This window comes from Penicillium canariense, assembly GCF_028826845.1.
Source record: "Penicillium canariense strain IBT 26290 chromosome Unknown utg000002l_segment0_segment0, whole genome shotgun sequence".
NCBI lineage: Eukaryota > Fungi > Ascomycota > Eurotiomycetes > Eurotiales > Aspergillaceae > Penicillium > Penicillium canariense.
The window spans coordinates 4,024,429-4,048,148 of NW_026622729.1; the positions used below are offsets into that span (position 1 = coordinate 4,024,429).

The following is a 23,720-nucleotide window of genomic DNA, read 5'->3' on the forward strand; positions in this document are numbered from 1 at the left end:
AACCGAGCTGCTGTGTAACGTACGAGCAGCCCACTTCACTGACTTTCCTCTTCTAGCTTCCCAGCTGCTCACCACTCTAGACCTCCGAGCAAAAACGCATCCCTCATCGATCTTCCAGCTGAACAGTGAAAAACAACCCTACAGTTCTATCGCTCTCGCTCAAATTCAGTCTCAAAGCCCCTCTCCCACGATGTCAGCGCCTGCTAACGTGATCGTGTTCGGCCCAACCGGAGATGTTGCCTCCGCCGCTGCATTAACAGCCTATCAACAGGGTGCAAAGGTCACCCTTGCCATGCGCGACCCCTCAAAGCCTATTCCTCGATTAAGCGGTATCTCTGCGGAAAGGATTCAAGCGGACCTCTCGAAACCCGACACTATCTCCGCCGCAGTTCACCAGAGCAGCGCCAAGGTCGCATTTATCTACGCACTTTTTGGTGAAGCCGGCGGTACTGGCATGCATGATAGCATCGTGGCTCTGAAGGAAGCGGGCATCGAATCGGTTGTGCTGCTAAGCAGCTACACAGTGGGTGACAGCCCTCACGATAGGACACCGGAGGAATACGCCGCGTGGTTCCCTTCTCAGGTCGAGATCTCGCTCGAGAAGGTCTTTGGCAAAGACCGATTTGCTGCTGTGAGGCCAGCATATTTTGCGAGTAACATCGTATGGCTTAAGCAGGGCATTCAAGCGGGAGAAGTCCACCATCCTAATCCAGGTGCCGAGTACGATTGGATCGCACCAGAGGACATCGGCGGAGTGTGTGGAATGATCCTGGCACATGGTGTAAAGGAAAACCCAGTTTGGCTGCTGGGCGCAGAGCAGATGACACTTCAGAATGCTATAGCTACGGTCTCCGGTGTCTTGGGGAAGAATATCAAGGTGACCAAGATTCCACGAGAGGAGGCTTTGGCAAACATGAAGAGCACAAACCCAGAGGCCTTTGCAAACTGGTATATTAAATATATCACGGACGATGCGGGCTATGAATTTAGATATGCGGCTGCAGGGGAGGCTGCTGGTAACGTCCAGAAGTATACCGGCAAGCCTCCGATGCCGTTCCAGCAATGGGTAGAGGGGAATAAGGCTAGATTCTAAACATAATGTGGCAGCAGCCATCTCATTGATTCCATATATCTACTACAGGCCACTTTGGAAATCCTTTTTTGCAATCAAACAGAGCCCACAGAATTTTAAATTGTTAGGCCAATCGTAGTGGAGGGTCAACACAAACTCGAAGATGTGAATGCTACGATCGAAACTGAAACCCTAAAGCCTCAACTTGATGCAAAAACTTCCTGTTTCAGATATCTCAAAGATGCTAACCACTGTTTCCCGAGTGGGCAACATTACGGCAAGGTCATTGTGGACTTGATTAAGAAGTCCTGGACCGTCTTTTCTGCATGTACCTATATGTATCTATGTACAGACTGGGTAGAATGCATAGTCTTGAAAGCACGGGAAAGAAACAATGCTATGTTGTATTCACAGAGACGATAGGCAGTATATCTACGGGTATCCCGAGTCACCAAACCATCCACAGCCCCGCAAAATGATACTGAGAGGAGAAAATATGATGACTGAGAAGAGAAGGAAAGGTTCGCTCTATGCAAGAAGGTAGAAGGGTGGTCTTCTCATGCTACCAGGTACGTAGATAGAGAGAGCATTAAACCCAAGCCGGAGAACGTTGTGTAGGGTATTCCTACCCCCGTACTGGCACCTTGAGTAATCAGGCGCTGGATGAGTTCTCGCCATTTTCATTTACACCAACGTCTCTCTCTTGAAGAACCAGGTTGACGGGTCGTTCAGGCTCGTCAGTGGAACCCATACCGGGCTGGCTGTTAGGCGAACGCGGGCGAATGACCGTACGGCCAACGCGGAACAATGGCGGACGTGGCGATCCACGCTGCGCACCACGCTTGCGAGACCGGTGGCTTGGGCCTGCAGAATCTCCATGAGGAGTCGCGGTGCTGTGTGTGTGGCGAATGCTCGAGATGGGCACCGGCTCAGGCTCATTAACAGTACTAGTGCTGATGACACTGGAGATAGTGCGTGGAAGGTTATAGCCGGCCTTGCCAACGGGGACTGACAGTCCGTGTACAACCTAGGGCGTGTCAGAAGGTCATTCCGGAGGATATGATCTGTTTTGAGAACTCACAATACTACAGATCACCAAGAACCACACTATGACATTGACCGCGTCCATGACTTGCTGTGCATCCTCTCGCACCTTGCCGTCGACCGTAATCTCTCGGAGAAATTCTCGGCTGATAGAAAGGTAGAAAATGGCACCAACACCAATTGGACCAAAGAATCCGACGAATGCTGCATGGGAGATATGCTCGATTTGATGGATGTACTTGTGCATTGCAAAAATGATAGGCATCCGGCGAACCAACAGAATGAGAACTCCCAGGAAAATGAGGCGGTATATCGGGATGATGTCGTTATTGAGGAAGGATGACCATGGGCAGACGGCGCCAAACCACATAAAGACAGCCAGGTTGAGAAGCATATCAATAGTCGGCTGAAGCGAGTCGTCCATGGTTTCAAGGCGGAACCAGTCACTAGGTTTGTCAGCTCTTTCCACTCCTCATCTCTGTAGGAGTAACTTACTCCTGCGTAAATACATTTCCCGCAATAAAGCATGCGAGAAGGTCATCAGTACCGATAAGACCGCAAGTCCCCACGATAAAGAGCTATTTTCAGGATCAGTCAGAACATATAGCACCAAATGCAAATGCAAAATCTTACCGCAAGCGCAATAGCGAACACCAGGAAACTCTCGCGGTCAACATAACGCTTCTCTTCTGCCCAGTGTAGGAGCTTCCGCGACAGGTAACCGACCACAGTGCCGTAAATAACACTCAAAACGATGGTATACAGCCAGGTCTCAAGGAACCACTGCCCCATAGCCTTCCCTGCCCATCCACTGTAGCCTTCGCCGTGCATTCCCACATACTTGAGCAGATAAATGCCAAAGAAGAGGAAGGGATATCCCAGGCCATCATTGGCACCAGACTCGGCCACAATGATCCGCTGTAGCGGGCGCGGGACATGCTTGTCCGCAAACTTGCCCTTAACGATAGAGTTGGACAGAACAGGGTCGGTAGGCGTCACACAGGCGGCCACGATCAGCGCATGCAGGAACTTAAAGTTGGGCACCATAGCCCAAATGATCAGACTACTACATAGCCACATCGCAGCCATCCCCGGTCCCAGCAGAAGCGCCAAGCTCCGCCATTCGATCTGGAGATAGCGCTTGGGGAGCTGCACGCCTGCTAGAACCAGCTGCACACCCAGAACTAGGCGGGTGAAGTGCAGGGTGATGGCCTCCAGATTCTGCTCCGAGTGCAAGGCATAGTCATCCGGGCGTATGAAATTGGCGGCGTGGGGGGAGAAGGCAACTCCCGCCAGCAGCGAGATCACTAAGCGTGAGTCAGAACCCGCCAATCGCGAGATAAACAGATACGACAATTCAGATCAAATCAATCACTTACGGGCTTCGGACAGATAAAACCGCTCCTTGCACAGGTAGGATACCAGGCCAAAGAGGGAAACAAAGCCTCCGAGTGTCGCACAGACGATGTTGAAGTTGATCAGTGCGAGGGTCGGCATCTCGCTCTTGGCTTATGCTCGGCAGCGGGGGTCCCCACGATTAGCAGCCACTGGAAGCGGCGAGATTAATCGAGATTTGGGGATCGAATCGGTCGATATGAATCGCCCGAGTCAACAATAATGATAATGACGGCAGGTCGAGAATGATCCGTGCTTGGCCTGCTTCAAACTGCCTCAACGGGAAAAATTGTGACAGTGGGGGTGAAAGCGAATGTTAGGCAATCATAGTCTTGATATCCTGAATGCGACGCAAGGCGATCATGTGGAAAGATAGAAGAAACTGCCAAGAAGAGAGAGCCACGGTGAGGGTTCGCCTGTTGTTTTGTACTATCAAGCTTGTGAATTACGTCGAACTGGAGGTCGGAGATGGAGGTCGAGGGTGCCGATTGCAGGTGTGGAGGAGGGAGAAATTCGCCGCGGAGTCGGAGGGCGCTTCGGGCGGTCTTGGCCCGCGCCGCTCCATCCCGGATGGTTACAGTCGGTCGTGGTTTGCATACTATCCAGGGATTGTGAATTGGCATCTGGTCTACTCGCCTGAGCAAGGATCTAAAAGGACATTTCGGAAGAGGAACTGGAGGAATGCTCAAAATAGGAGCCCAGGTAGAAGGCTTTTGTGAATAAAACACCCATAAACAACCATGGACTAGCTACAATGAATCCCGGGCATTATTCATGTTTATCATAGCTTAATCAATTGGAGATGATCAAAAATCTTCGTCGAATACCTGTGCGGGCACCCTCCGACTAACTTCCAATGCCTCCGCCTTTTGCTTTACGCCTTCGTGGGCTCCATTGACCGCTAGACGATCGGCTGCCTCATTGCCAGGATCGCGATTGTGTCCCTTGATCCACTGGAACAATGTCTTCACTTTGAGTTCTTGGCGTTCCTCAATCTTCACCAAAATCGACTCGATCAAATCGCGGTTCTCAACCGGCTTATTGTCCTTCGTCATCCAGTCATTGCGGCGCCAATTGACGAACCACACAGTCACGCAGTCAATCGCATAGCGGCTGTCGGTGAAGATTGTAACATCGCGATGGCGAGGCGCAATATCGATGGCTCGCAGAATGGCGGTCAATTCGGCGCGCTGGTTGGTCTGCCGGCTTCCCTTCAATGGCTCCGAAACATTCCTACTAGGGTAGCCAAACGTGAGTCAGACGGACTAGCCAGGTTTCAGTTGAGAGGGCATGGAAGGGCAAACAAACCTTGAGTCTCCGGGTCCAAAATATACACCGACCCCAGCCGAGGCCAGCTTGGTACCATTTCGCAATGAACTGCCGTCTGTGTATATCCGCAGCATGCCCGGAATCCCGGAAGGCTGTGTTTTAGTGGCCGCCTTTTTGGTACTTGTCTTGTACACCACCTTGCCCGTGGCCGGATCTAACATAACATTTGGATCGAAGCCGTCCTCCACGCCTTGCGGTAGCGGCCCATCACCAGGTGCGAATTCGACACCATCTGCATCCTTGGGGTTCTCGGTAGTCATCCCAGGAGCTCCAAATCCAACAGGAGGTAGCCCTCCTTCCTTTCCTGCATTCACAAATTCTTCCGCTTCTTCGCGCGTCGGGAACTTCCGGTACCGGGGTCGTGTGAAGCCGCGGATCTGCTCTTGTGCTGTAGTCCAGTCTGTATACACGCCCGGGACGCGACCTCGTTGGATTCCGTAAAAGCGTGTGTTCTCTACGCCTTGTGCGGAAGCGCCCGCAGACGGGAGCTTGACGCCGGATACAAATGCGCTGGCATCTTCGAAGGTGAGGAACGATTGAACTATATAGCAGACATGCGATATTAGCCTCGAGCCACAAGCAGGACACGTCGCAGAGCTCGCGGTTCACGGGTTGCTGGCCACTCACAGATAGCTCCCTTGAAACCCGTGATTTGAGCCAGGCAGTCATTCCAGCTGTAGTAAATGCCAGGCTTGGTCCCCTTCTTAACGGCATAGAATTTGGTACCGGTGGTTCTCTTGCGCTTGGTGCCGGCGGTCGGCGAGGGCGACGGCTTCGAGCGAGGGGACGCTTTCGGCCCGGGGGCCGGGCTGGGTGAAGGCGTGGTCTCGTTCATCGAGGTGGACCGGTGCTCGGAGGCAGTCGAGTATGGTATTTTCGGGGTATTGAAGGGCGTAGCGATCGAGGGGTAGGGTCTAACGATGGGACAGTCGAGACTGAATCGCGGCCGACCTGCTGGGGAAATTCTCCAGCGGTGCGGAGTGGGTTGCGGCCGGCGCCTCGCAAGCGAACACCAAACCCCCAGTGTTGGGGTGGAGAGCCAGACGCGTCTGCTAATTGTGAATGCCCCGAGTGAAACGGGGTTCCCACGGAGCACGGAAACGAAGGGAGCAGTGTCGAAGGGGGAGGAGCTGCTAGTTTTGGGAATGAGGTAAAGAGAGGGGGGGGTGTGGAAGGGGAGGGGGGGGGACCTTGCCTGATTGGGGCCTCCGCAGTGGCTGCCGATAACTTCGTCAGGCTGCGCCTCTGATTTGTTCAAATTCTAGGATTCATTCTGAATTCCAAGCCTGCGAATAGTCCGATTCTTTTCTTCAATCTTGTTGCTCGAGCCCTTGGTATATGCTGTGTTTGTCGGGAATTTCAATAGCGTGCTTATTACTGGAATTTACAACATCCTTCAAAAGCTCTCGCCTTACACTTACGAGGACAACAAGTCAAAAATCTAGTAGTAAAGCAGAGATTATAAGGATGAAATAAATCTTCAACTCTGTACCTCTGCCAAGAAAGCTTACCACTGCCGTTGCTGATCTGAATTGCATGAGTTATCAATCTAGATCCGTTCCATGACACTTTCAATGGCCAGTTTGGCCTCATGACGGATGCTTTTGAGCAATACATCAACCGACACAACGTTGTCAATAATACCCACACTGGCGCCTCTGTAGAATTCGTAGCATTCGTCAGTCTGTATTTCATACAAAATTTCAAACAAAGGGGATAAACACTTACGCCCACACCGTGCGTCTATGATCTTCTCCCTTATCCTTGGCCTCATTATATCTTCGAATAACCTCTTCATCGCTAGCACCACTCTGGGACTCATGATAGCTAATCCCAATCACAGCCCGTCCGTCATACTGTCGAGGAAAGACATCGGTAGACTGGAAGACGTCGTGGCTAGTTGACTTAATGGTCGAAACCCCACCGTCGCTGGCAGCGATGATCGACTCTTTCATGGATAGGGGAGCCGGGCATTCCAATGTATTAATAAACTAAAAGAATATCAGCTTTCTATTCAGAGTCGATTCCAGAATGGTCTTACCCTCGTGCCCATGACAATCCCATCGGCGCCTGTTGAGTACTTCGTCAGTTCGTCACCGTCATGGTTCTGGGGGTATGCCACCCACCTAATCCGAGAGCAGCCACACATCCTCGGCCGTCTGCAATACCACCAGCGGCCAGAATCGCAGTTTGTTTTGCTCTTGCACTCTCCGCCACAGCATTTCGCACCTCGGGCAAAAGCGAGATCAGACTAGCTCCTTGAGCCCACTGGTGCCCTCCGGCATCCACACCCTGAACAACGAGAACATCTGCACCCTGCTCCAAGGCCTGTCTGGCTGCATGTACAGTACCCACTTGAACAAAGATCTTAACATCCCAATCACTCTTCGTCTGTGCCTTGCGAATTGCCTCTATAAGACTCTTGTGGTCTGCGCCAGATTTGGGGAATGCTAGCCAGACCGCGGCAACTCGGTGCTTCTCCAGGATTGCAACAGCATTGTCTTCGAATCCCACTGGTGTGAATGTGATGAACCCGATACCAACAGGGAGTGTTTGCATCGAAGCAAGGGTCCCCAGCTCAGCACGTGTTTGTGCTAGGCATGTATCTAGATCCCTGAGCTGGGTTGACTTGGGTCCAAAATCAAAGCCACCTCCGATGAATCCTATAGTTTCGTCAGTTTATTCGACATCCCGGTGTAACCTGCTGATCATTCGAGCCGCTGTAATCCGGCTGACACCAGCCCGATCAAATAGTTCTTCTCTGGTGAGCTTTCCAAAGGCAGCAGACATACCGAAACCGCCGGCTCTTGTGACTGCACCTGCCAGGTGGCAATCCGTGAATCCAAGCATCGGTGCATTGGCGATGAATGGGGTCCTCGTGTGCGGGAACCATTGTTTCAGAAGGTGCGCTGGCCGATTAGACGAGGCCATGGCTGAGTATTGAATAATACTAAAGTCGAAGTGTCCGTAGTTGAGGCTATTGAAAGCGTGGGGATGAGCCTACCTAGTTGAAGTGTTTACGTAGGCTGTCGGTAATCATGAGGTAAGGTTAGAAATTCCCTCTCTGGCGAATACGGATACATATATACAGCGCAGAGACGTTTTCAGTGTTCTTCGTCAGCCTTACCATGACTAATAGTTACGTAGATGGGAAGTTCGGTCTTTCCGTGTCAGTGATTGTTGGGGGTACCAAAGAAAAAGCTGAGCTCTAATTGGAAACCTTGTCCTCTTGTCTTGAGAACCTATGGAGAATTCGGCGTCGAACTAATTTTAAATATTACAATTCCATAAATCTAAGCCATAAGACCTTACCCATTAGCGGTCGGGCGGTGTAGTTGGTTATCACGAGCAGCAAGTGTCCCGCAGTGACGGGTTGAGTTACGCTACGGGTTAGCGTTCCGATTTCCGGTCTCTCTTCGCGGCCCCCCGCGCGTGTTTCTATAAAGTCCCCTCTTATCGCCGCTTTAACTTTTCGCGGTTTTTGTACATATGCCTAAGTTCAGCGGGTATCCCTACACAATAAATCGCGAATGGTTAGGTTTTGATATCTCTGCCATCATCGCACAAACGCGAGATTGGATGTTCAGGGAATGACAATATACAATGGCCTAACTCAGACCTGTTCATCAATTACTGCCCCTACTTCAGTGGTCGATAATGCCTACACACAAGAGAATCTCTACAAGGGCAGGCGTTGGTAATAATATTGCACCTGGTCTGGTTAGACTCAACGTGACACTGGACTAAGTATGAGATAAATGCAGAGTGAAGGGAGATGATCAATTTCGGGAATGCGAGAAACCTGCAAAGAGGCAGCACTTTGTTTGGAACTTTCTTGGTCCTCTGTGTCCTTCTCATTTCTGCTTGTTCTTCCCCTCAGTCTATCACCCTGCTAGCCCCGCATCTCCTCTCATATCCTGCCCTCTCCAACTGCGTGAAAAGAGTACTGAAAAGAGTACCGAAAACTTGGTACAGGGTAAAGGGGCTTGCAGAGAGGATGCTCGTATTCATGTTCTTTGAGTACTAATCTGATCGCGACCACCCTCTATCTTTTGACAGGACATGTCCATATGGGGGCGGTATAGAAGAAGTATTGTTATTTCTCGATGGCGTTCATCCTCTATACTGTTTTCCCCCTTCATTTCCTATTAGGGTACTAAATCCAGCGATGCTAGGCCCTTCTTACTTATTCTCTGTCAAGAAGGCCTTTAATAAATCCGAATGGTCCTTTCTTGGAAGTCTTGCCGTTGGGTCCAGCTGGGTTGCTAAGCCGACGAAGCTGCCAGAGAAACCCAAGAGCACTCGCAACCACGATGGCCTCAGTTTCTGGGTTCATGTCAGAGGAGAGTAGAAGAACACCCTCACTGAATGGCAGTGGAAATGAGATCGTGTCCCCGACATGGTGATATATGGCAAGCATATCTCTATCTGAAGGGACGGTAGGAGTTGCAGAACCGACGGTCGATTGCGTCTGTGGGACGCGAACAAGAGTATATCGCAAGCGTCCATGCGAGACCGGGTGAATTTGCCATTCAAATGATGCGTCAACTTCCCCGGGGATCTGGAAAGTGAAGTAGGGGTACACGTAGACTTTCTTTCTGAAGGTTGTTGGTGGAATGGGATACGATATCGATACCGGTATTGGGGTGTTTTCTGTGGATTCGACTGCATCCTCCGCTTGCCGCTTCATTGTGAACATGGCGGCTTTGTCCTCAGCGGATTCAATGGTACTGTTTGCTTCGATTAGCCAGTTATACCGCGAGGGAGAGGGCTATCAACATACACATTTGCCGGAACAGGTGATTGAGCTGATGGAGATGGGGCTACTGATGTCAAGTTCAAGCCCTCCGCATTATTTTCCATCGCATCTTCCAGGTTGACATTGTACACGACGGTTGCAGGGCCACCGTCAGTTGCTTGCGGTCTAGGCATTCGTCCTAAGGCAACCACGTATGAGGCCGTCCCCATCGCACGCTGCTTGATACTTTCCGTATACTGGGCACTGACGTCAAATACGGGAAAGTGCGATGTGCTCTCATCATGGTGGGGGAGGTATAATGTTCGCGTGAGATGCGCAGGAGCTGGAGCCCCTATTCCGGGTCCGCTGCTTCGTAATTCTTGCTCTCTGGAGACGTGGGTTTCCAAGCCTGTGAGGCCAGTCCAGCCAATCGGTATAAATGCTCCTGCATCGCCCATTGCTGATTGATTATGGAGAAATATTGGGCAGCTGAACAGACTCAGTCTTTCAAGGTCTTTCCTTGGGTGGGCCTTGCTTAGTGAGGGGGAGTTGTGCCAACTAAATATCTCAGCCCGTCTCTTGACGGGGCTGGCCGTTTTAAGGTTGTAGTATGTGGCGACCGTATAGGAGTTGCACACTAAGTGTTAGTTAAGTGGCAGTCTATTATTACGGAAGGTACAGTCCGTTGGATCAGTTTCCCTCGCTTATTTTTCCGCGTATTGAAGTGGGTCCTAATAACCACTATACTGTAGGAATACCACCTTACAAGTATGAATTTGATCATTTGTTAGAGAGAGAAAATTGAATCGTGAATAATCAAGGGTCTCCGCCTATCCGTGGGACATGCGGAGTCTCATCGCGTCTTCATCTCCGCAGGGGTCTTAAGCAGCGGTAGACTGGCGGTAGAACCAGTAAGATCAGTCAGCCGCAAGCATATATCTCTCGTAGGTGTCCGTGCCCACGCCCATCCATTTAACTCCATTGCTCATAATCGCTATGCTTAGCGATGCATTGCGTTTATCATCCTGGTAGCTTATACCTAATGTGAACCCTCTCTCCTCGCTATTCCTCTGTCGCTGCAATGGCCGTACGACTCGTTACAGAACAGAAGGGTATAACCAATTCATTCCTCCTGATAGGGTTCTAGGTATCCGACGAAGTATCCTGAATAAAATAAGGGGACAGAATCCATGTGAAAGCGGAGGCACGTTCCGTCCCCCGGAATCGCTCAAACTAACTTCCCCCGTAAGTGGCAAGTGGGGCGCCAGTATGCGATACAACACCTCGACGCTACAGTAGTCAAAAGGGCCCAGAGCTACATTCCTGTTGATTCCGATCCAATCTTCTGTTTTACTTCTTCTCAAATCCCATAACAGCTCTTTATTCTCAACCATGCGTGACTTCCAAGATCCGGTAGAAATCAAGAAATGACTTTATCGATATCGTTCATGCGTTTTCCAGAGTAATGTGGAACGCTCGAATCGTTTTAATAGGTCGTACAGCAGCCTCGTCGCGACAAACACTCATGACGTCCCTACCAAGAAGAGAAAGGAATTCTGAACTTTGAGTGGGGCAAAATAGGCAAAAAATACAAAAAATATGACCAGACTGGGGCTCGATCCCAGGACCTTATCGGTGTTAACGATACGTGATAACCAACTACACCATCCGGCCAGCTGTGAATAATAGCATGCTTATTAATGATGAATGGCTAGATAAAGGTTCAATAAATTCAAAAGAGACAGTCATCTTTGTGAAGGTAATTAGGCGTGACATTATCATATTAGAGAAAGTGAGCGGACTGATTATCGAGAATAAACGCGCAGTGGCCGGTGACCAAATCCCAGATTCTGACGGTCTTATCGTAGGATGCTGATGCGAGTTAGCTTCCATCTAGCGACCAGGCGATCGAGTTGACTCACTCACTATGCCCTTCGATGGTTGGCGTGCACTGGCCGGTGACAGACCCCAAATCCTGACGCTGTTATCCACCGACGCTGATGCGAGTCAGCTTCCATCTAGCGACCCGGCTAGCCAGTGGACCAACTATGAGAGAATTGCGGAAAAGAATCCATGGGTATTATTAAATATATTCCCAAAGAGGCACAAGTTCGCATTAGTCCACGAGCTTTGAATCAAACCATTATTGTGGTGACTGACTATTTCCCCCTAACTCGAACAACAAAGGTCTGGAATTGTTTGGCAGCTCCGTTGGATGCACAGGCAGATGTTCATGAGTGCAGTTGTTAAAGGTAGGGGGTGCTTTTAATCCTTCGAGCTCTCGTAGTCTCTTCTGATAGACTCGTCTTTGAAAGATCACGGCGCCGATCATCCCTGCAAGACAAGCACCTAACCCCACTCCAATACCGATCGTGGCGGTATTCGGATCTGATTTTGAGCCTTTGCCACTTACGCTGCCAGGACTGGCTGTTGCCGTAATGGTGGTCAACGCCTGGGTAGTGGAGGAGGAGACATTGCGAGAAGACGCATTGGAGAGTATCAAGGTCCCCACGTCCAGTAGGAAGGCTTTATCGCAACAATCGCTGCCATCGGAGCTGCAGCATCAGTGGTTCAAACCACCTTCAACTTTGGGACATGGTAAGACATGAATACCGGAGGATTCCTTTATGGTTGTCCCTTGAAGTCGTCAGATTAGAGTGCTCTCTGAAGTCCATACTTTGCGAAAAATTCATACCAACAGGACAAAGCGTTTTGTTCAGTTGAGGGCAAGAAGGGCTCCACGATTCATCCGTACATGCGTTAAGAATGAAAAACCCCGTGTAAGGGCTGACCTGCGCTAAGCAGAGTCCCGTCGAAGTGCAGATATCGTTTGTTTGATTTCCTGTTTTGTTGATAGAGCAGCAAGCACTATTAGCCCTTTCTGGAAAACAAGGTTGCATTTCGTTCGTTGCCTCTGTCCCATCAGTGAAGTAGCATTGTGCAGCTAGCGTAGCTGGCAGCGTACTAGCTTGGATCACTAGACAAAATGAGACCCTTTGCCAAAGGTTGTTGAGTCTGGCCATCATGATGATAGAGACCGTTGAGTAAGTTTCCGTGTAGTCGGGCACATTGCGATATTTAAGAAATGTTACACTAGCGCGGTCTTAGGGGTCTGAAGGGCGTTACTGTGCTAGACCGCGGGGGCGTAAAGATCTGCGCTATATCTCGGGGGCCGGAGGGGGCCACATGAATTCGATCTCCTCGTTGGATCGCTGGGCGCGGTAGATCCGTGGCCGGGTCCAAAACACTGCAGCCATGAAACCCGACCTTGTTCATAGGGACCCGATCGCCACGTATTTTTGGTAATACAAGTAAATAATCATTCACCCTATATTTCAGCTAAGCCACACTATCTCTTACGCTTTCCAGAGCCATCAGGATCAGATCAAGAAACTCGAATCCCATCGCCAGAGCCATCTGGATCTCCGGCAAGAGGCTGTTTCCACATGGGTGCGAGATGCGTTTGGCAAAGACATAGAACGCCAGAAAATCCGCAGAATAAACAAGGATATTATCTACGGTGGTGATGTGCGATCCGATGCTATGGTAGTCACTGAGCGCTATAGGGAAACCAGCACCGAATGGCAAAGTTTCCGTGTTCTATATGGCCTTACCCCGGATAATGTGAATGGTCTTGGTATTGTCTACAAATTCCCTTAGTGCTCTTTTTATCGCTAATAAATATGTTCTAGACCAACCGAAGTGCTACCGATCTCTACAGGCCTTAGATAGAGTAGCCTCTATCCTACTTGAAGACGCTCGGACGAGCCTCCCTAATGAGGCAATAGGGAAGAAACGCGAGGAGCCTGTCGCCCTGCTGCTGGAAGCCTGCTGCTGGAGGAGAGATACGAAGAGGCTGATGAAATGAGCAGTACTCTTTGTGAAAACGAGTCATCTGTGGCTGAAGAGTAGTCCTAGTCTTGCCAAAAAGCTAGATATTGCTATCCAGTAAATCGCTTTCTCTGGAACAATAGGGAATTTGGTCCAAGTACTGTCCCCACTCCCTCTCGTGTAGCTCTATGTACAGCTCCAAGCTTCATGCTTCTCACCATTCTGATCATTCAACTTGATTCCCCGCTCTTACAGGCATAGGTCCGATCCGCCTTTCCCCTCTTTCCCCTTCTCGTCCATATTCCGTTTTCTGACACTTCATCGATGCGGGGCGACCACATATTGATTTTCATTGGGGGCACCGATTTTTTCCTTCAACCAGGCATGGCCACGAGAGTTGAAGTTAATGATGCGCTTGTCAGCTTCATGCTTTCTCACCAGCCTGTGCCAAGCCTGAGACCCCAAGCCTCCAGGTGCCTGTACATCTCCCTTGTCGATCATACCCATGAGCTGATGACCCACGACGATGAGTCCATCTTGTGCGCGGCTAAGGCTCACACATTGTCGGGGAAGGTTGTTAATGAACCCCATTCCCCACGGCTTCCCTGGCCGAGTGGTTGACACGATGAAACGGGCTTTCCGATCCTTGGGCAGCATCTACACTAGAGATGCGAATTTTTCTGTACCCTAAGTTCAGGCGGATCAGCTTGTCTAGGAGGTTCCTTTCCTCGCTGTAAAAGGAAAGGATGAGGATGTCTTGTTGCAAGAAATTCTTCAACATAAGCTTTTCGACAAGCTGACCGATGAATTGAATGTAATCAGGGTTAAACACAGAAGTGCCATTCTTCTGTTTCCAGAGAGTTGAGTTGTTGACTGACACAAAGTAGGAGGTACCACGTTCAATTTGAACGAAGGTTTCAGTCATGAATTTTGCAAACTGTAGTGCCTTTAGCCTGTCAACACAGGAAGGGTGGGTTTCCAGCCTCCCATGATAATACTCAGTACTGACGAAGTCGCAGATGTTCTGCGCCATCCGATATTGGGTACTCAGTTGGACGGTTGGAACCCCGGTTTGAAGCATGCGCTCGAACAGGGACATCCTGTGCGAGGGAAAGCATTCATTTTTGCCCGCCGAAATCACAGTCGGCGGGAGTTGCTGCCTGTCGCCACTCAGAAGGACCTTTTGCAGCTTTGAGTAATTCCTCATGATTGCAATGAGGCATGTTGTCTCTATGATCTGCGAGGCCTCTTCAATGAGGACAATCTCGGGTTTGAATGTCCGTAGAGACTTCCGTCCGGTGGTGGAGGCCGTGCAAAGAACCACCTTGGCTCGGCTCAAGTAGAACTCCTGCAGAGCGAGCCACCATTTTTGGTAATTTTGCACAATCATCTGATGGAGACATTGTCGATCGTCTTCATCGCCTTCTCGCTCACGGCCATGTACCTTTTCAGCCAGAGCATTCCCGTAGTCCGCTGGCTCGAAAGAAGTCATTCCCTCTCGACGCAGTAGTTCCTGGAATGTGAGGAATTCCAGCATCAACTGTGATTCTTTGTCTAGTTTGGCCTGCCTGAGGCGCCCGGAACTGACAGCTTCGTTGATGCGCGACAAGATTTGGCGCCCGAGAGATGAGCCTCTACCGGGAGCGGTCATTGCATTGATTGCTGATGTCAAGGCCGTGTAAAGGTGGTCGGAAATCCCACGCTTTCGGAGCTCCTTTTCGGCCTCCTGAAATCCAGGACACGACCTGGGATTTGGACGAGTTGCGTCAGTTCCCTCGTCACCTTCCACCTCAGGAGTCTCTCCGAAGTCAGTGTCCAGTCGGTAGAAACCGATACCGGTAGGGTCATTAATGTTCAGCACCTCCCGAATGCGGTTTGCAATCACATCCAAACCGTAGTTGTATCCGCACACAATCAAAAGAGGCTTGTTGTGTTTGAAACAAAACTTAGCAATGACTGCTGAAATCTGCGTCTTGCCTGTGCCAGGTGGTGCCTCAATCAGCCCCATGAAACTTCGAAAAGTGGTACCGAAGTTGAAGGCAGAGCGGACCGCCCGAATCTGTTGGGTATTCAGAGTTTTCTGAGACCGTAAAAAGATCTCGACTTGGTGGTCGATTTCTGGCTGAGACGGCATAAAATGCTCGATGTTTGTATTTTCGTTGCCCAACAAAAGCTGCTTCATCTTGTTTTCTCTTGGGATTTGGAGGTGATCATTCCCGTACATTGCGTATCTGATCGCCTTGCGCGCTGGGACGATTGCCGCTTGTGGGTATTCAAATCGAACATGAGCTTCGAGCCTCAGAACCCGTCCAATGAAATCTCGATCCTGGGCCCTTTTGATTTGAATGCAAATTGAGGTGAGCGGGGGCTTCTTCTCGCGCTCAAGTACGGAGCTCGATATGACCTTTCCTATCCACTTTCGACTCTTCAAAGAGCCTCTCATATCCGGTGAAATTGTCTCACAAGGCTCGATTTCGACGGATGTTCCAGGTTCTGGGAGAGGAAGAATTTGCTCCAAATCGATATCCTCGTTGTGTGCTGCCTTTACCTCTAGAACAGCGCAGTAATAATCCGAAGGCTCGCCTTGCTTTGTGTGTGATCCGGGCATAGGAATCAGCTCAAGTTCGTATGTCCGGTTAAACTGGTGTAGGTATGCCTCTTCTTGTACCGCTCCCGAAGCAGGCCGATCATCTTCACAGCCTCATACTCTCTTTCGTTGATGAATGTGAGAGGGGCGTTGACAAAGAAACTCAGCAATTGCATTTCCCACTCGTACTTGCGGTCTCCCGAGGGGGCATTTGGCCAACCCAACTGCCTTTTGCGATGGTGAAGCTGGATGATTCCATCAGACACTGATGGAATATAGTCAATAACCGAAAAAATGTCGTCGGTTTTGATGTAGGAGCAGTTATAATAAGGGTACGGGGGCGGCGTTGGGTTCGGCATTGCAGAAAATGCGTTCCAATCCTTCAGAAGATGTGCTTGAGCACGGGTAGTCACCATTATTGAACAACCAATACGGCCTAGTTCCTGGAACTCGTGTACGCTTTTTTTCTGTCCGGAATCGAGGCGTTGAAGGACACTATCCGGAAGCATATGATCGAAGCAATGAGGGCCTTTCGTCCATGCCCAAGAGATGACGTATCCTTCGGCACCCTCCGAACCCTGACACAGATTGGCCATGTGATTGTCAAGTATGGTTTTGGAAATCGTGACACTTGATAGTCTTGCCGACAATGTTATCGGAATCCGAGTGTCCGCATTGAAAGCAGGCACTCGGTCGGTCAAATTGCCTTCTCCGTCCCATGCTGTCCATACCATTCGGAGGTTGTTCGTAATTTCTTTGTCTCCTTTCAGCTTGAGAGAAAGGTGGAAATAAGGGTTCTCCGATCCGCCTTGCATTGAGAATTCGAGGGATGCGTTTGGAATTGAGGCAATCGTCTTAGGTGTGACCGAATCGCGTACTTTGAAGGTCAAGAAGCACCCATATGTGTCGAAGCCGGATTGGTATCGGTGGAGAGAAAACTGACCAGCCCTGGAAGCGTAGAGCTTTTTAGGGCGCGTTTGTGTGTAGATCTTGGGATCGACACTCGCGTAGGCATTGTACCATCGCAAATTGGACTCGGACCGGGTCAGGTCTCCCGTAAAATCGTGCTTCCCAGTCGAAGTCATACTGTTCAAAGTGTTTGTGAACTGTGAAAGGAAGAGTGTGTTAGAAGGAAAGATTAAGAAGAAGCGACGGTACGAGTCATACCGTGCAAAGCGTGTGTGGACTGTGAAAGGAAGAGCGTGTTAGAAGGAAAGATTAAGAAGAAGCGACAGTACGAGTCATACCGTGCAAAGCGTATGTGGACTGTGAAAGGAAGAGCGTCTTAGAAGGAAAGATTAAGAAGAAGAGAAGGCAGAAGAAGTGATACCGTGCAAAGCGTGTGTGGCCTGCGAGAGGAAGAGCGTCTTAGAAGGAAAGATGAATGCACAATTTGAGTGTGAGATTGGTGAAAAACCTCAAGCCCATCACCTCCCAAGCTTCATCAGGGTCTGAAATGAGCTTGCGGTGCCTCAATAACCTCCTGAATCTTCCACGACACCAGTCACGGGCCTTTTCTTCTCTTCTTGGTTATCCATCGACCTTACTTGCTGCAATCCTGTCATTATTACGATGATTAAATAACCACTATAGAGCGGGCTACTATTTAAGCAGTATTTAACCGTGCGGAAATTTTGTCCCTGAATGGCCCTGAAATCGCTAACGCCTTGTAGACCCAGAATATAATAGAGCATGCCGAGAAAGTGGCAAATGGAGCGTCTGAATAGTCGAGCTATCTTCCGTCTCTTGATCTTTTACTTGAGTATATATTGCTTGAGCTGCCTGCACGTATGTGTCGAAATATAATAACTCGAAATTCACCTAGGGTTAACTTAAACTCGGGCTAATACTTGGTAATGGCGACAGGCTAATCTTCCCCTATTAAAAAATCGCCTAGATTGAACTTTAGCGATGAATTTCTTACTACCCATTAGTAATCCAAACGTCAAAGTTATGCATGAAATATGTGAAAAAGATAGCTGATCCGATCTGGAGCATCATATGTTACCACATTGAATTCAGATCTGGCCCTGAAATGTACTCGACCCACTCCTATTTTCCACCTTCATTAAACCAGACACTAATTATCCCACTTGATAGAAAGCCGCCAACTCATCAAAAACTAAACGGCCAGAGGGAGGCCAGACAAGCTTAATTTGCTTCATTGATTGGCAGTTCACATTCAATCAGACTCTGAGAACCCTTTCCACCGCTCCAAATCTGATTTATATTAAGGCCTGCCCTCGTTTCAATGAGGTTATACCAAGCCGCGTGGGTGCGTTCATGAGCAGACAGGAGTGTCAACATGACCATGTCGAGTGCTGTGGCTTCCCAGTAGGCACCTGTCTCCGGTATGACGTGCTCATGAATCAATAGCCTGCTGTATCCGGTCTTCATGGCAGCTTTGACTTGCGCAAGAATCCTTTCGCATACATCGTCCGGCCAATCGTGCAAACAATTATGCATATAATATGCTCGGGCGCCTAATGGTTTTGAGTATGTATTTTCGCCTCCAGAAAAAAGACATTGTGGTGCCGTAGGGGCCTTACCATCGACGGGCTGTTTCGTATGGAAGTCGTACTCCATACGGAGAATAGCCGGATTTAGGTTCCGAATTTGGCCTATGACCACGGGTAAATCTTGAAGGATCAGCTTTCCTGGGACACTGGGGTAAAATTTGTGAAATAGCTCCAAGTCATGGCCCACGTTGCCGCCAATATCGACGAGAAACGGAGCTTCTGGATCAGTATTAGCCCCGTCGATCAGTCTCTCTTTCACTGGATAGAAACTAGGGGCCATCCAAGGCACAAGGCCAAGTGCGTAGCCGCTCAGGTGGTCATTAAAGTGTGTACCATAACCCAGAGATTGCTGCCACGCAAAAGTATCCATGTTGGTTCCGTAGGCGTACATCATTGCCGTGTCTTTGGCATCCGTGGGATTCACCCAACCTCGCTTTCGGGAGAACTCGTGAAATCTCATGGGACCTGCACTTGTGCAGGAGAGCCTGTGGAGGTGAGCAGCTACATGGAAAGCATTCGGGCTGAGAGTTTGTGCTTACATGGCGAGGTAGCCATTGCCAATCACAGGAATGCTCATCGCCCTCGTGTAATTCGTCAACCTGTACTCGTCCACACCAATCTCGATGAGATACCCCATGGCACTGAGGTGTCGCATCAGACGACCTTGTAGGGTGTTAATTAGACTGGCCAGATGAGTTAACGTGAAACGCACTCAGAAGTAGATGATCAACCCCAAGCTTCGCTGCCAACTCGCCGACTCTTTGTGGCTTGTCGCCGTTTTGCGCCATGAGTGTCCACAAACCTGAGTCCACACCGAAATTGAGGCCGGCCATTGCACCAGTCTATCTGGCAGTTAATCCAGTTAGATCTGCCAAGCACTGGCAACGTGGCACTTACCTGTGCCCAACAGTGATAAATCATGGTCTCTCGGGGAGTCTCCAGGGCTTGAACCAGGGTGCGGCATTTGGCAAGTAAGTCTTTTCGGCCTTCTTTGCTAGTAGTTAAGATATCAAAAGCTTGTGTAATCTCCTTTAGTAGCGTGGGAACCGCTTCAATGTTATTCGGCTCGGTAGCGATAGATACATCCACAGGGGATTGGCCTTGCTCTGTTCTCTGGGCTTGCATACTACTCATAAATAAGCACCCAGGTGCGATCAAAGTATGAGACAGTGTGGTAAACAGACCTGAGGTACTGCTTCAGATGTAGGCAATTATGTTGCAGGGAGGCTTAGGTGCGGCTAGAATCGAGACTTTTATTGTCACTTGAAGCACTTGAGGACACCGTCTATTTGGAATGTTGACATCCGATTTACATCCCCACCGGCGTTTCCACTTAAATTAAAACAAACTATGGATGTTTGCTCATGCATATGGTCACCCTGTAGAGGAAAGCCTTTAATTGATTGTTCGACTAAATTCTGGATAGGTCGCAAAAGAGGGGTCAGTTGCTCTGTCCCCGGCCAGCCACGTCAAGAGTCGAGATTAGGTCATGTGGTTACACAAATAAGTGGTTACACAAACACGTGGTTACACGAAAACGTGGTTACACAAAGGCGATTAGGCTTGCATAGCAAGCTTTGTGTTGAAGCAAAAATGTTGACTAGGTATCCATTGTATCGTCACCTATTAGTGACAGCCTTGCGCGCTATCATCGGGTAAAGAACATCTGACTGGGTTACTAAGATATATAATAGCCAGTGGAACAGTATAGCTGTAACTGAATGTCCACTATAAGTTGACGGGTTTCTACGGGATGGTGAGATGTCATTAAGTTTGGTACGCTCATTGCAAAGCTCGGTTGAAAACACCACAAAGTCACTATAAAAGTCGGTGAAGCACCTCGGAATGTCATAGCTGCATCTAGATCGCCTAAGCCAATCCTTTGATTGCGCGAAGGCGAGTCAGAATTACCACACCCCTAATTAGGGAAGAGTTAGTTCTATAACTGTTTTGTTTTGGAATACGCGTATACCTGGAAGTTACAATATTCGGTAAGATTACTCTGGAGGATGCATTTAAGCTTCCTGGCATGAAGGCCACATCCAAGTCACTAGCGGTCAGGTACATTAACCCGGTTGATCGTGAACTTTATTTGCGCTGGATTTACAACATCAACGATCAGCACTTACGCCTATCCGACGCTCACGGAATTGGATATACGGTTGTCTGATTGATATCACCCGAAATTAAGGGTATCATAGACCCCGTGGAAGTCGAAAGCTGCGTAAGTGAGGGCAAGAATTGGATTCACGAGAAGGTCAAGGGCTACCCAGTTGAGCTTGGGGTTTTTGCTGCACTGGCTATGCATGACCCTCCCTAATCTGGCCAGGAGCTGTGCCAATCTGTCAATGTATTGGGCGTTTAGGGCGTAATGTTGAATGACTTTCAGCAGTCTGAGCCTTGTGGAGAAACTTATCACTTTTATGATCAACCAGAATATGATGTTTTCTGGCGCGTGTTGATAGAGCTTGATATCCCAGTCTACCTCCACCTGGCTCCCTATCACCAGACATTATTTTTGACGAAGTTTATGAGAAGGGAAAACACCTCTTTGAACCCCCTCTTTTATTTGCCAATTGAGTCAGTCTTTATTCGCTGGGCATGATTACCAACGGCGTATTTGATCAGTTTCCTTAACTCAGAGTTATTGTTAGATACTTCGGAGAGCATATACCGTTTGAACTTTGGCGCATCTATCACTGGCCTGAGGATGGTAAGAAGCTCATTGTCAATGAAAAGGGTGATACACCCCTATTCCTGCGAACAGTATATGTCTATTTCAAAAGAAAAACATGGGTCATTACGAGTGGGCAATTCTTAATAGCAACGCTGAAGCTGGTCGTTGACGAAATTGGCGCCGACGGCGTTCTTTTCAGCGTAGGATATCTATACGAAATTATTGAAAATAGTTGTGCGTGGTTAAACGGTGATGCTGGTGCTATAGAAAAGCTGTTGGGAGATTGGAAAATTATCGGAGAAGTTAGTGTGACAACTCTTAAAAACCCCTTAAGCTCGATCATATCAAATCCACGCCTGGTAGATGGATAGTTGAGTTCTCTTTTCATGGAAAGGATCTAGATATTGGCTGAATCTTTGATATCATCGGTCTTCTAAAGTTCTTCACGGGCTTTGGAATGAGCGTATCGAAGTACCAGGCATATTTCAAACGTAGCGGGCCGTCCTTTCATGAAAGTTGTTTGAGAGGCAACAGAAGAAATGTATTAGCATACTAAGTCTAGCTCGTATCGGGAATACTCTAGTCATAAGACCAATCTTCAGCTCCAACGGTATATCCGTTTGCTAGCTTTAGCCCTATTGGCAGACCGCGGGTGTACTTGTGAGTGTATGCTTCCCCGGTGCGTCTGGAGACTACTTCGTCGATGTGCATGTGCATATTATAACTGATGCTAATCAGACTAGAGCGCTTTAAAGGGTTGTCGACTCACGCATTCATCTCTTCAATTGTCAATTTCCCCTGCTCACTCTTCACCACGTAAACTGGATTGTGAATGTTGCTGGAGAATCCTACATGGACGTTAATGTGCATGCATTGGGGTTCCTAGAGTGCTTTTAACTTACCGATTCGCTCGTTGATATTGTGTGAGGCTCTCGCCGCTGCTGCCTGAACCTTGGTTGCCCTCGGGAGACGAACTGACTCATAGGTAGATAGTGACTCAAACACATCTCCCGTGAAACATTTCTTGCTAAAAATAATGCCCAAGGCAGCTGCGTCTTCGATTGCCATACAGGCTGCTTGGCTTTGGTGAGGCATCATCTGAATGTCTGTCAGTTTTGATATTTGATCCCACTAACCCGGATGATTCCACTGTGACATACTGGGTGAGCTGCATCACCTAGCAAGCAGACCATGTTTCTTGCAATATATGGATATGGTTCACTGTGAACAATCAGCCTCGTTGATTAAAGGCCAATTGTGTGTTAGGCTAAACTCACTGCATCCATAGACGCCATGGTTGGATTTCTTTGCCAAGGGCCAAATGTCCCCGGACTTGCGTATCGAGTTGAGGGTACGGGGCGAGCAGCTCTTCCACTGGCCTGTCAGCTTCCCCCCAAGAATGATTCACGTAGTCTCCTTTCTCCCGCGGGAAAAAGCAATAGTACGATAGCAACTTGCCCCCTCGGCACGGAGAGAGAACGATCTTGTCCCAGGCCTCCCCATGGCCGCCCCAGAACTGCAGGGCGTTATCTTTAGAGAAGTCAGTAAGACCAGCGGCGACCGCATCTTCAGTGAGGACGTTTGCATGTAGGCAGCTAGACCCGGCGGGTCGCTTCTCAGGCCAGATATCGAGAATACCACGAACGGCGGATCCGATGCCATCCGCGCCGATAATGAGATCATGGTTGGCCACCTCTCCATTCTCAAACTCAATCAAACCGGTATTGATATCAATGTTTTTACACTGATAAGAAAGATTAGATCGGCTGCGGAAGGGCCTGGGGCAAGTAGGTGTGCTTATAGTGACTCTACACATTACCTTGTGATTCATGAAGAGTTTCGCGGGCACTCCTTCACCCTCCCCCAATGCAGAATCCTTCAACATTGTGTGCATACACTGCCGCTGAAACATGTAGTACACATACCCCCATCGTTCCTCGTAGTCATCCATTCCATACTCTGTCAGGATCTTGCCCGTCGTCCAATCGCGGCTGATGAGCTTTTGAAGGATGACCCCATCGCCTTTAGCCACATCTACGCCCCACTCGTGTAGCCAGCGCGTACCGTTCGCTGCACAGGAAATAGAAGCACCGGCTTGACCAAGGAAATCGGCACGTTCGTAAATCGAAACCTTATGGCCGGCACGGCGCAGGCCGGTCGCCGCAGACATTCCTCCTATCCCGCCACCAACAACGGCGATGTCTAACTGCCTCCAGCCAGGAGATGAATATGACCCCATGAAGCGCAGTTGTTTGAAAATCAAGTTGTGTAATTTTCCCTTGGCTGGGAGCCGTTCTCTCAGGATATGGCGTTGTTGTAATATTGCTAGGTGCAAATACATGGTCAGGATCATTTCATGATCGCATGCCTTCGATTGTCCGGCCCACGCAATAAGTACTTAAGAATTTGACGGGACGTCATTATAATGACCACTGTAAGTGAGCAGCAAGGGCTCGGGTGACACAGCTTAGCATGCAAATGTTTAATTTATGGGATGTAATTGCTTTCTCTTCTATCGGTAACTGCAT

At 49.2% G+C, this 23,720-nt stretch overlaps 10 protein-coding genes across 10 annotated transcripts; 1 reads left to right on the forward strand and 9 right to left on the reverse strand.

The window, feature by feature from the left end:
• Positions 1 to 190: 190 nt before the first annotated feature.
• N7482_004633 (uncharacterized protein) lies at positions 191 to 1,093 on the forward strand (the record flags this gene model as incomplete). The annotated part of the gene is made up of 1 exon (XM_056686758.1): positions 191 to 1,093. One exon carries the CDS (start codon positions 191 to 193, stop codon positions 1,091 to 1,093), a length of 903 nt encoding a protein of 300 aa, XP_056545500.1.
• A 631-nt stretch (positions 1,094 to 1,724) lies between these two features.
• On the reverse strand, positions 1,725 to 3,613 carry N7482_004634 (putative Na/H antiporter; the record flags this gene model as incomplete). Its single annotated transcript, XM_056686759.1, has 5 exons — positions 1,725 to 2,099; positions 2,154 to 2,562; positions 2,612 to 2,694; positions 2,750 to 3,423; positions 3,496 to 3,613. 5 exons carry the CDS (start codon positions 3,611 to 3,613, stop codon positions 1,725 to 1,727), a joined length of 1,659 nt encoding a protein of 552 aa, XP_056545501.1.
• A 704-nt stretch (positions 3,614 to 4,317) lies between these two features.
• Positions 4,318 to 5,675, reverse strand: N7482_004635 (RNA-DNA hybrid ribonuclease; the record flags this gene model as incomplete). Its single annotated transcript, XM_056686760.1, has 3 exons — positions 4,318 to 4,747; positions 4,820 to 5,381; positions 5,468 to 5,675. 3 exons carry the CDS (start codon positions 5,673 to 5,675, stop codon positions 4,318 to 4,320), a joined length of 1,200 nt encoding a protein of 399 aa, XP_056545502.1.
• Positions 5,676 to 6,389: 714 nt separating this feature from the next.
• Positions 6,390 to 6,795, reverse strand: N7482_004636 (Aldolase-type TIM barrel; the record flags this gene model as incomplete). Its single annotated transcript, XM_056686761.1, has 2 exons — positions 6,390 to 6,498; positions 6,569 to 6,795. The coding sequence occupies 2 exons, from the start codon at positions 6,793 to 6,795 to the stop codon at positions 6,390 to 6,392; spliced, it is 336 nt and encodes a 111-aa protein (XP_056545503.1).
• Positions 6,796 to 6,925: 130 nt separating this feature from the next.
• Positions 6,926 to 7,399, reverse strand: N7482_004637 (nitronate monooxygenase; the record flags this gene model as incomplete). The annotated part of the gene is made up of 1 exon (XM_056686762.1): positions 6,926 to 7,399. One exon carries the CDS (start codon positions 7,397 to 7,399, stop codon positions 6,926 to 6,928), a length of 474 nt encoding a protein of 157 aa, XP_056545504.1.
• A 1,627-nt stretch (positions 7,400 to 9,026) lies between these two features.
• Positions 9,027 to 10,036, reverse strand: N7482_004638 (uncharacterized protein; the record flags this gene model as incomplete). Its single annotated transcript, XM_056686763.1, has 2 exons — positions 9,027 to 9,570; positions 9,624 to 10,036. The coding sequence occupies 2 exons, from the start codon at positions 10,034 to 10,036 to the stop codon at positions 9,027 to 9,029; spliced, it is 957 nt and encodes a 318-aa protein (XP_056545505.1).
• A 3,950-nt stretch (positions 10,037 to 13,986) lies between these two features.
• N7482_004639 (DEAD/DEAH box helicase) lies at positions 13,987 to 15,591 on the reverse strand (the record flags this gene model as incomplete). Its single annotated transcript, XM_056686764.1, has 1 exon — positions 13,987 to 15,591. One exon carries the CDS (start codon positions 15,589 to 15,591, stop codon positions 13,987 to 13,989), a length of 1,605 nt encoding a protein of 534 aa, XP_056545506.1.
• Positions 15,592 to 16,022: 431 nt separating this feature from the next.
• N7482_004640 (uncharacterized protein) lies at positions 16,023 to 17,081 on the reverse strand (the record flags this gene model as incomplete). The annotated part of the gene is made up of 1 exon (XM_056686765.1): positions 16,023 to 17,081. One exon carries the CDS (start codon positions 17,079 to 17,081, stop codon positions 16,023 to 16,025), a length of 1,059 nt encoding a protein of 352 aa, XP_056545507.1.
• Positions 17,082 to 18,147: 1,066 nt separating this feature from the next.
• N7482_004641 (uncharacterized protein) lies at positions 18,148 to 19,649 on the reverse strand (the record flags this gene model as incomplete). The annotated part of the gene is made up of 4 exons (XM_056686766.1): positions 18,148 to 19,000; positions 19,055 to 19,178; positions 19,228 to 19,357; positions 19,413 to 19,649. The coding sequence occupies 4 exons, from the start codon at positions 19,647 to 19,649 to the stop codon at positions 18,148 to 18,150; spliced, it is 1,344 nt and encodes a 447-aa protein (XP_056545508.1).
• Positions 19,650 to 21,771: 2,122 nt separating this feature from the next.
• Positions 21,772 to 23,431, reverse strand: N7482_004642 (FAD-dependent oxidoreductase; the record flags this gene model as incomplete). Its single annotated transcript, XM_056686767.1, has 6 exons — positions 21,772 to 21,916; positions 21,962 to 22,040; positions 22,095 to 22,290; positions 22,353 to 22,413; positions 22,470 to 22,936; positions 23,012 to 23,431. 6 exons carry the CDS (start codon positions 23,429 to 23,431, stop codon positions 21,772 to 21,774), a joined length of 1,368 nt encoding a protein of 455 aa, XP_056545509.1.
• Between the last annotated feature and the right edge of the window lie 289 nt (positions 23,432 to 23,720).